Raw genomic sequence first — 11,913 nt, forward strand, 5'->3', positions numbered from 1 at the left:
GATCATGTGTGTTTTGCGAAATGATTGGCCGGAGATATCAATTCGAACCGCCAATGGTGGACTGCGATCACTTGACGTCGTAGCCGCGACGAGGGACCAATTTGATTAGTCGATCCGACAGCACGTTTCCAATTGAGAACAACCGTTATTCGCGTTGCACAACTGTTATCTTTCCAAACGCAGTTTATGAGGATGATCTTATTGTCGAGCGATAGACGAGAGGTTGGATTAGATCAAGAAGAGGTTCGAGTAACCTTCTAACCTTTGACCCTTAAATATCGCTAAATGAAAAAAATGTGAACGTTTTCCTAATCTTAGATTGTACGAAGATTTAAAATTCAATATTAGATAAATATTATATATTAGAAAACGGTCATCAATCTCTTCCAACTTAGTCGTCCTTGACTAACTCGAGTTATTCTTATTTTTCAAAACTTCTTGATTATTCATGATTATTTTCTTTCTTGCAAAATCTAAAAATATATTTTACATGAAATATAACAGGTGCATCGAAAGCATAAATATTTATGATTTCTTTATGTAACTTACACATGTTTGCCCGAATGACATTTCGTGATGTAAATACTTAAGAATTCACTCAATGAATTAAAATACATTTAAGAAGTATTTTATAACGTTACGTGAAAAATTAATTGCATGTCAAAATTGTTTATGATATGAGAACATCATGAGCTGTCTGCTAATTAATAAATATATCCTGCTAAAAACAATAAAATATTTTTTTTGTCACACTTTTATTCGAGATCTTGATGAATTATCTTCAAAAGTTAAACGAAGATATAAGTAGATATATATATATATATATATATATATATATATATATCTTTTTGTAAATTGAGAGATAATGTGTGCGCATGTATGTGCGTGCACATAGCAGGAATTATCGAGTTTAAAAGTGTGTGCGTTAGTTGATATAAAGAATGCAACGCGTGGAAGGAATAGTATCTCTATTAACTGTGTGCTTCGAAGTAGAATCATCATCTACAGATCGTGAGAAGGCAAATTGAAAGGCAAAAAAGATGCCTGATATAAATCCAGAAGTACTCAACTCTTTCGGCTTTTGGGGCAGCATCCTGGTGCTGAAACTACTGGCGATGATGCCTTTAACTGCACGACTGCGATTTCGAAAGAAGGTATGTAATAAAGATGACGCAGCCATTTTAGAATCTTTTAGAAAGAGGTTAAATTGTTTTCATGCAGAGATGATCGTGTGAAGATGATCTCCTTGTCACAAATTGTTACAAACAAGAGAATATGTTTTTAATCATGAAGCAGATTATCTCAGTTAAAAATATGAGAAATTTTAAAATTATTTTGATTCTTGGAGAACAAATTTTATTTTTGATGTGAGCAATATGCCAATTAACAATTAAATTAAAGATTAGCAATTTATTAGCAGATTCGAATAAAATGTGACAGCAACAACTGTCGTTAAACATGTATTCTACTAATAGATCTTATTAATATAACCTAATAGTTGATTATCAGTAGAAATATATTAGAATCCATCATTTTAACCATATAAATAAAGAATATCATTTAATGGAAGAAATAGCACAGAAATAACGGATACTGCTTAATTTCTAAAGTCAATTTGCCATCATTCTACTAACAAATTTTGTCAGTATATATATTTGTCAATATTCCTTGATAAAATCTATGGGAAACTTTTTACAAAATCTTCTTTTGATTATCTAGATATGCTAATAACAGACGTATATTTTGAAAATATTTGAAGAAAGAAGATAACAGTAATGCAGATTACGGATATTCTTTTATATTCGAGATATAACCTGTATACACACACACACACAACACACACACACATATTTTATTTGTGTTGCAATAATTTAACTATAAGATATCTTTTGTACAGATATATCCTTTATTACATATATTTTATATTTTTCTTGTATACTGTTATATAAAATTGTACTGAAAATGTTTATTCAAATACATTTAAATTTTCTATTAATGGTCTAATGTATATTTAATTGAATATTCAACTTAAAAAATATATATATATAAAAAATCGATGTACTTCTCAGATAAAATTACTATATATTAAGATATATAGTAAAAAGAAACGAAAAAGAATACATTCAATATTCAATTTTTTATATAGTAATACACTTATATAAACCTATATATGAATATACATTAGATCATTAATAGAAAATTTAATTATATTTAAATATATTTAAATAAACATTTTCAGTCCAATTTTATATAACAGTTGTACAAGAAAAATATGAAAGAATATATGTAACAAAGGATATATCTGTACAAAAGATATCTTTATAGTTAAATTATTGCAACTACAAATAAAATTTTTAAAATAGGCTATTATTATTATTAAATGCTAAATTTGAAATACAAAAACAAGAAACCTGTTCAGAACTTTACTACTAGACTTATGATTTATGACTTTGATTAACATATGCACCCGACTTAAGAATCATTTGTGAAACGATATTTATATTTATTTTTATACTATTCTATAAATTTGTCAATCTTGTGTTGTTTATTGATATTGATGTTTTATTGATTTTATCAATAATTTATTAATAAATCAATTTTTATTTTAAAAAGAGATTAAAAAATATTATCCTTTATAAAATTAATAAATATTAATATTACATAAAAATTAAATGGCGCATCTTATTTATTATACAATTATTATACAATTGACTACAAGATATCGATTAAAAATATTTAGAAAATTTTAATGAAGAATTGACAAAATCCTTTTTGGATTTCTAAATATATATATATGTATAATATGTATATTTTTTTTTTATGAAATTAGTAAGAAGAGAAATATTCTAATGTTTTATTTTAATATTATGTTTAGTCTCTATTAACTGCAATAAGATTGATCACAATATATTGTTCCAGATATTCGCAAATCAAGAAGATGCTGATTATGCGGGCAAAACTGCCAAGGTGGTTTACAATGATCCAGATATAGAACGTGTACGCAGGGCACATCTAAACGATTTGGAGAACGTTGTACCCTGGTTCATGATCACGTACCTTTGGTTAGGAACAGGACCTGCACCGTGGCTGGCTAAAACCCTGATACAAACCTTTGTACTTTCTCGTATCGGTCACACTGTGTCATATGTGCTTTTTTCACAACAACCTATGAGAGCGATAACATTCTTTATAGCGTATGGAGTTATGGGTTACGAAGTAATTAAGACACTGATGTATTATTCCTAATATAATTCTGAAGCAGTCAAATATATATCTAAATACGTAAATAATAAAAACACGATAAAAGTTATAACAGCTTTTTGGTATCTGGGGATAAAAAATAATTTTTTGTTATATGTTCATAAAGGAATATTTTATATTTTACATTTGTAAAATATTGTTAATATATACATATATGTGTGTATTTAAGTACAAGTGACACGTACAAGTATTTTTATAGAAAGAAAGAAATCACAATGTACACTGTATATTAACAAGTATAATTGAAAACATTATTGAACATCTTTATAAGTGCCAATAAATGATGTCATATGTGTAATTATGAATGTTTTTTTCTATTTTCCTATTTATATCGCGGGCATGGATATTATTACTCTGTATAATTTGTGCATACCGGGTGTACATTTAGCGTAGGTTTCAATCGCGCAAGCGTTTTTCAGCGAGATTCGAGGGCGCATACGCGAACTTTATCACACGCCGTCGTCATGACGGCACCGCGACGCCGACAAACGCGGGAACGTCAGACGTCGCGACGCGTCCGTGACGTGTTAGTCGTCGTCGCTGTCGTCGTCGGTGCCGCAACGTCAATCGACCATGTCTTGATTTATAATCGCCGCGTTAACCGCAAAAACTTTTCAATTTTTTTTACGTGTAATATATTGATAAAAATGCTAATTTATAAATGCCATTTGCGGAAATCATCAATCGTCGCTCGTCGGTCCTCTCGCGCAATGGGAATCGATACCAAAAGCGTAGAGTGATCAAGAGATACGATCACAGGTGAGTGATTTATTAATTTTACGAAATAGCGAGAAATTCCAAAGAAATATGAAATACGAAAGATTCCAACGTTTATTTATTTATAAAATAACATTTATCAATAAAAAATATGTAGTCTAGTAAATTAATTTAGTCTCGAGATATATCATATTTTACGATATTTTTTTTTAATTACACGATTTTGTTGACAACTTTATACCTAATTTTATATAACGTTATTATAGCCTTTATATTTTTTCTCGCAAATTGCACATGCATAAAAGTGCATTGTGTGGAAAAAAAGCAGAGTTCAGGCGCCGGCGGCTGAAGAATGCAGGAGAAATTCCTTATCTTATATCCATGCAATTTTCTCCTTTGTTCCGACGACAAACACGGATCTCTGAGTTACACGCGAATAGAATCAAGCTCGAGCAGGTCATTCGTGTATCCGCACCTCGATTTCCGTGAGGATCATGTCTTTTTCTTTTAGCCCGAATAGAAAAGCCAGCTGAACGATTCTTTCTCACGTGCAACGGTTTGCATAGGATGGTAGGAGCATGTCTTATCAAAGATTGGAACAAGTTTTCAACTTCTTTATGCCAATATCTTGAAAGAGACGCAAGAAAATCTGTTTTTCTCATCAGCATCATTTGTATAAATAAGTAATAGCTAACTATTAATTATTTATATAAATGTTAATTTAACTCTTACGTGTTATTTAATAGTCTACAGTTCATTTCAACAAGCAATTTAAAATATTCTATCGAGGAAAACGATTTTATTTATTGGAAATTGAAATGTATATTAATTAAAAATATTTTCAAACTTTATTTCCACTTTATTTCATATTACCGGGATGTTTAATTAATTTCTTAAATTAACAGTGTGTTTTCGGTGCGCTGACACATTTTCCAACGCCAGTAACCCGTTCGTCAACGGTGTATCAATGTTTGCCTACTTTCCGGGGCTTTAGACATAATGAAATTTTCTCACGAACAGTGCATTTGGATGGAGAATACATGTAGAAAAGTTCCTTAGTTAAAAGTCTCCGCATTCTCTAATTAAAAGTCCTCGCGTTCCATGGAAATATCGATTACGCAATTAATTAACATTCCTACGGATACGCGAATATTCATCGTTTTATTTTATTTTATCGCACAATCTCTCGCGTATCGAGTGCAATATTGCGGTACGATTACAATATAAAATTATAAGTTTTTATATATATATATATATGTGTGTGTGTGTGTGTGTGTGTGTGTGTGTGTGTGTGTGTGTGTGTGTGTGTGTGTGTGTGTGCTGTGCTGTTAATTTGCAATAACATTGACACGAATAGACAAATCTCTTCATTGTTTCGTCAATACTAGCCGTGGTAACCGCATCTAGGACATACAGATTGCAAGCACAGTGCAAGCATGCAAACGTGTACGCATATCTGTGGTACACCAAAGAGATAGACATCTTATCAGAGAACTGAATAACGATAAGATGACCCTTGCACGCGATCGATCAATTAAACCAACGAAACTCAACTCAACTCGTTTTTTTTTATATAGTTCTAATCAACGTAAACTGTAAAACAGCTTATTTACGCTCGAAATGAACTACAGTTATGCACGCTGCAGGGCTTTCGCAAGCTCAGCCAGTTTACACAATATCTAGTCTTTTTTTATAAAACGCACGTAACAAAAGAATTAAAAAACTACAACGCGAGACATGGCATTTACTCGGCAAGCAGGATCTTGATTGCTAAAGTCTTTATAATATGAAAATAAATTCAATTAATTTTTATATTACCAACTACGTGCCGCTTCTTCAGCAGACTTTCAACATAGTGGTTCTATAATAATTCGATGATCAATATTATTGATATCGATTAAAATCCCTTTTATTATCCCCCCCCATCAGAAAAGAATTAAAATTTTTTTCCGCCTCGTTGAAATCTCAATGAATTTTCCTGCCGAAAAGCGGCTTTTTACGAAAGAACTAAATTTAGACTTATCTCTGCAATATATATACGCACGTAATTACCAGTCATTCTATTGTCCAAAGATCGTGGGTTAGTGAGATATTTTATTGAATATCGCAAATATTAATTAATTGATGACGTTACCGTATGCAAGCGGCATGCACGTGATTACAAAGCGGTGTATCGACCACGTTCCGGTCCCTAAAGGCAGTTTAAGCACAAGGGGCTGCAAGCGTTCACCCGGTGCATGCCTGAGGCGCACGGGGGTGTGAGAGAGAGAGAGAGAGAGAGAGAGAGAGAGAGAGAGAGAGAGAGAGAGAGATGCATCGCAGTGCATCGTGTACACGCGGTTATCGATAATCGTGTCAATTTTCTGTATCGCGTGGTCACGCCTTACACGTGCCATCCGAAATTGCATTTCTCTGTATCGGCTGTCACGGCGAGCGACGCGCGCCGGTGGCTACGATTCAATTTGTACCGGGATTACCGAGATCCTAATCACGTTTGAGGTGGGCGCTTCCCCTCCCACCCCCTAGAAGCGAGGGATGGCCGACAACGTCCGTCCATTTCCAAAGTTGTTCGTTGTTTAACCGCGGAACGAGATCCCACATGCTCTTCCTGCAAAGTGACCTAGTTAAAATCAGAAACCCTTCTTTTTAATCTGGAGTTATTAATGTAAGAAGTACGCACGATTATTAATCAATGAAATCAATTAAACCTCTTTTAAATCATAATAACGTAAGGATTTTTTAGAATATCTTAAAATCTGATTTTTCACGCACAAATTATACCAATAGAGTTGATAAAATTATTTGAAAATTGCTTTTATTACAATAATTTCAATAATTACAGTAATTAGAATAATTTCATATTATTATGTTTAGGGGTTTGCAATATTTCGCTTTGGTTAACGCCAGATTAATGTACAAAAACGGAGAAACTCTCCGTCTTCTTCTTCTTCTTCTTCTTCTTCTTCTTTTCTTTCTTTTTCTTTCTCTGAGATCACGCTTTCTGAAATCAGACTCTCCAAAAGTGACTTTCATAAATTTGGGAATTAGAAGGAGAGTCCAGAGTTACAGTGGAATGAATCGGAGCATAAATCGAGAACCACTGTCGATGCCTGCGTTTTAGTGTCACGGTCGTATACACGACGGGACGTATTCTTGTTGTACAAGAGCACGCGAGTTCTCGGGAGCGCTTTGGCTCGGAGTTGCTCTCAGATATTTATCACTGTATTAAGAATTCCCCGCGGAGACTCTTGATGCCCGATAGAGGAGGCGAAACGGGCTCGTGACATCATGGGCTGCAAATGCACGTTCGCGGCTTATCCCTGGCCAGACGACCCCGACGCGAAATTCGTGTGGCCACTTATGGTGTGCGCAATCAGGGCGCACTGGAAATGTCGCACTTGAAAACCGGGCGAGGCGAGATCCTTGAGGTGGAAGGTTCCGTGACGAACGCGAGCGTTTTGGATTGGCGGTAAAAAGGTACCGCAGAGTTCTGACGCTCGCTCGCTCGCTCGCCCTTGGAGGAAAGGCCGAATCACGTTACGAAGTACGAACATCGGCCAACGAAAAAACGAAAAAAAGAAAAAAAAAATAATAAAACGACCCGAGTCTGAAGGATTCCGCGAGGCGATTCGTAACGCAGTGCCGGAACAGTACATCCATTGTGACCCGGCGTGATTACACGTGCGCGCAAATAACCACGTATGGTTTCACATCCGATGACTTCATGGTGCTGATATAGCTCGCGTTATTCAACATTCGCTTCGTTCCGTTTGGGCATTAGCAAGCAGTCGAGCAGTTTACGACTGGCTAGTGTTTAGCACGCGATAGAGAGAAACTCGAGATTTTAATAAAGTATACGAGCGCCATTGATCATGAGAAAGAGTATCGTGCAGCTTTGGTCATCGGCGATCGCCGTGACTCCGGAGTAACCGGTGCAGGTTGTAGCACTCGCAGGAGGATTTGAGGGACTGTAATATAATAAATTTGGAGCAGTCTTAATCACTGGGAGGGCGTCACTTTTCCAAGACGCGCCGTCTAGTTCTCTCTGACGTCAACGTAACAACGCGTCAGCGAGGAGGTCAGGCTGCATCGCTTCGTCTTAGGAGCGCAATTACAAAAGTTTCCCTTTTAACGTTAATTAATGAGAGAGTCCGCCGTACCGTACTTCATTATGGCGCTATCCATTACGGAGGCGGCCTCTTCTCTCGAGTTGGGCATGCTTTCAATTCTCCCCCGGGAGAAAGACCGTGCCAAACTGATTTACGGAGATCGACTTTTTCTTCATCTCTGCATAAAGTTAGCCCCGTTAACCATAACCGTACGTGGCGATTCGTCTCGTTTTGCGAAACCCGCGATTTCGATACGCGGAGCACGCAACGCGCGTGACGATATAGTATTCACTGAAATCAATCGCTGTTTAAGGAATCCTGCCGCGAGCCTCCACCTGGAATTCGATCGCGTCCTTCTCAACGGAAAAACGTAAGTGGACCGATGCGTATTTTCAGACTGCGAGGAATGAATAATTGCTTCGTCCGTACGGTTTCGTTCGATTCCAGAAAGAATAAGAATAATTCGCACAATTAGGAATGGCTTTAAATAATTTGCGATTTAAATTAGCAAATTTAAATCCGTCCCAATCCGCCAGCTGCGCTAATTTGTTTGAAGAAAACCGCTCTTGTGGCGTGCGATCGAGAGTCATCTTGTACACTCGAGAATAAATTTGCGGGCGGGTGTGACTAAAGTCGGCGAAAGTTCCAGGAGCGTCAATCTTGAAGAACGCGCGGAAAATGATGACAGTAACGTTTGCGGTAAGCTCAAATGATACGCACAGAGACATTTGTTCACGCGGTACATGCGGATGACGCGTTCGTCCGCGGTTACCGGTTCGCCTACGGATTTCGACGCATTCGCCAAATACGGAGCATCGAAGCCGAACCCGAGGAGCCGCGCGCCGTCTGGTTTTCTGCCCACGCCGTGACCCGCCGTCGCTTTTTACGGAAAACGCGAACAGACGGGCGTGGTACTTTCGCTCCTTAAGTGAAATGGTCCACGGATGCGCTGTGCACGTTATTAATTTTTAATTAGCGGCCCGCCCGTAATAATCACCGTGAATGAATTTCGAATGAAAATCTGTATCTCGCCATTTAGAAAGTCAAAAACTACTCGCTCGATTCGAGATTTCATATTCATTTTCTTGTTCTGGAAAAATGCGGAATCACCTGATTTGATTCCCGCTTGATTCCCCTTCGTTCTTAGATGTGACGACTGTGACTGTAATGCAAATAGAGAGAAATGGAGGAGCTCAATTACGGTTACCGTTAGGCAAAGTTAGTGCGAAAGTTGCCCCGCAAGTAAATCAGTTTATGCTTCAATTCAATTGTTCAACTACGGTCGTCCGCATCTCTTCATGTAATATGGAATAGATCCCGACGTTATTTGTCATACGGTATCACCCTGTAGGTCACCGCTAGGTCTATAACGCCTCTATGATAATATCTTCGTTCGTGTAATGACGTTTCATTACACATGTATATCGCAATAACCATAAGAAACAGGCATTCATTAAAGTTAATAAACGTCTTTAGATATAAGTGTACGTGAGCATTTTTTTTAAACGACTGAGACACACCTCGCGTCTTTGATGCCCATGTGTCGACTTCACGTCACGAGTATATTAATATTTCAATCAAATAAGAAAATTATTCACCCGATTTATTTCCAAGGACGTATGCGGCAGGAAACAAACATTACACGAGCATAAATGACTTAAACGTCTCTGCTCGCGACGTATCTCTGTTTATTACTTTTTAAAACATTCTTAAAACGTTCTTTTTTAACTTGACGTGTAATTGGCGTAGTTTAAACGCGATATATTTTATCGCTCATAATATGAGCGACACTTTTACTTTATCGGACATAACAACAAAAAATACTTAGCATTCTTTGACTTAGCATTCTCTTATCGCAGATCATAATAATCATACACTTTTATTTATTTATCACATCATGACTATATAAAGAAGTAGAGTCAATGAAATTTTTTCACAAAAAGTTTCAACTTACTCTTGTCTCAATTTGACGTATAAATAAAATTAATAAGAAAATAAATATTTTATTAAATATCTATTATTTTAATTATTTTACTACGTAATTAATAATAATAATAGATCTAGGGTGAGATCTTCTCTTGAAGATCCGTCATCGATACTCATTGTCAGACGTAATCTATTATATCTCAGATATATAATTATTATCATCATAACAAAACAATTTACAGCAATTATTCATATGTCAAAAACAATTATTCTGATTAAAAAAGAGTAAAAGAGAGAGAGAGAGAGAGAGAGAGAGAGAGAGAGAGAGAGAGAGAGAGAGAGAGAATCTGTCTCTTCATTGTCAATGAATTCGTTTGTGCTAATCAGCGAAACAATTGTTCCTTTGAGTAGCTTGATTTGTTAAAAGAGCCTTATCAAGCTCAGTCACTAAATAATGGACATTGGTGACACTTGTCCGGAGGAAACACCGAGCTGCGATCGTCGTAGTTTTGCAGCCTACGTCATCGCTCGGTTTACATCGTGGCATCACGATGGACCGGTTCTGCGAAGGTGCCCCCACCGATTTCTCCGTCGCGTTCGCGGCGCTCGCGGTTCGCAATTTTTCCCGCTGCGAGATGTTGAAAGAAAGAACCTTGCGGTGTATGAATCATTATACGAAACCTTTATAGAAATGGGTATCAGGATGAAACTTTTGTACTTTTCGTACGTAGACTAACACGTGTTTGTAGAGTGTTTATCTCGGCCGTTCTTTTATTTATCATATTTGTGCCGCCGCCGATAACGATACGCCTATGTACATTACGAGTTACGTCGCTATTAATTGCAAACAGTAATAGTAATATTGCTATTAATTATAGTATTACTAATTGCCATTTCTAATGTGGTTAATGATATTTTGTGATCTTTTAACGCGATATCGATTTAATTGCGTTATTTAATTGCATTAAAATATGTTGTAAAAATTGATTGCAATTTACACGAGTTGATCTAGGTACGCTGGAATCCAGTTTGGAATTTTATCTGCGAGAGAGCAACAGGTGTACGCGTGCACACCGACACAGGAAAGATAAAAAGACTACATCCTGCGTTTACATGTGTGTTACGTAACGTGTACGTCGGTACATGTCATGTACGTGTGCGCGCATACGTGCATGAAGCGCGTCTACATTTACGAGTTGATGTAACGCTAAATGCCACCGAGTAATTTTCATTTGCGCGCAATGGAAAGTAGTAGAAAGAATAATCGCGATTATAAAATAAAATATCGCGATATTATCTCGCTTCGTTATATTACGTGCGTTTTTTACGCACGTCCGTCAAATTTAATAGGTAATATGTCCATACGTCATTCAATGAGCGATCATTTAATGAGAAGTAATTAATACAGAGTGATTGATGGATTAATATATAATGAAGTAGCATACGTTAATTCTCCTCTCGTTAAGCGTTTATAATAACGATGACGAATCCCCGTTACTTTCCGGCGCTGCGCGAACGTTGGAATTCGTCCATCGACTAAGTTTATTAGAATTCGACATTGACATATAAGCGACGCGTGTTATCGCTGTTCAAATACACGCATGAGAAGGAGAATTCGCGAGATAGGCTGCGCGAGAAGGAAAGACGGACTGGCGTGATCTGGCCGTACGTCGTAGCAACATGATACACCTGGCTGGGACGACGGTAGCGGCGCGATGTACGCGCGTGTTCACGGGTCACGCATTTTAACACGCGTTGTCGGTCGTGCACAATGCGCGAATACGTCCCACACCACATACGTGCAGACATACGTGTGGGACATGCGAGGATGGGTGGCAACGTCCCACGTCCGAACGAACGGGCCACGTACGGGCGAACGTGCGGAGAGGCTACGCCACGT

General features: G+C 36.9%; 1 protein-coding gene and 1 long non-coding RNA gene across 3 annotated transcripts; one reads left to right on the forward strand and one right to left on the reverse strand.

The window, feature by feature from the left end:
- The first annotated feature begins 108 nt into the window (after positions 1-108).
- On the forward strand, positions 109-3,559 carry LOC105427542 (microsomal glutathione S-transferase 1). 2 transcript variants are annotated; one of them, XM_089078534.1, is made up of 3 exons: positions 109-243; positions 994-1,154; positions 2,920-3,559. In XM_089078534.1, the coding sequence occupies exons 2-3, from the start codon at positions 1,041-1,043 to the stop codon at positions 3,244-3,246; spliced, it is 441 nt and encodes a 146-aa protein (XP_088934660.1). In that variant the 5' UTR covers positions 109-243; positions 994-1,040; the 3' UTR covers positions 3,247-3,559. The 2 variants fall into 2 exon arrangements, with proteins under 2 accessions (XP_088934660.1, XP_011637610.2); XM_011639308.3 differs by lacking the exon at positions 109-243 and having other exon boundaries at positions 861-1,154.
- On the reverse strand, positions 3,235-11,689 carry LOC148938300 (uncharacterized). Its single transcript, XR_016139623.1, has 2 exons — positions 11,459-11,689; positions 3,235-6,586 (listed from the first exon to the last, which is right to left on the reverse strand). It is a non-coding gene; the product is annotated as an uncharacterized LOC148938300 (long non-coding RNA).
- Positions 11,690-11,913: the final 224 nt, after the last annotated feature.

This window comes from Pogonomyrmex barbatus, unplaced genomic scaffold, assembly GCF_055798465.1.
Source record: "Pogonomyrmex barbatus isolate J1 unplaced genomic scaffold, ASM5579846v1 scaffold1, whole genome shotgun sequence".
Classification (NCBI taxonomy): domain Eukaryota; kingdom Metazoa; phylum Arthropoda; class Insecta; order Hymenoptera; family Formicidae; genus Pogonomyrmex; species Pogonomyrmex barbatus.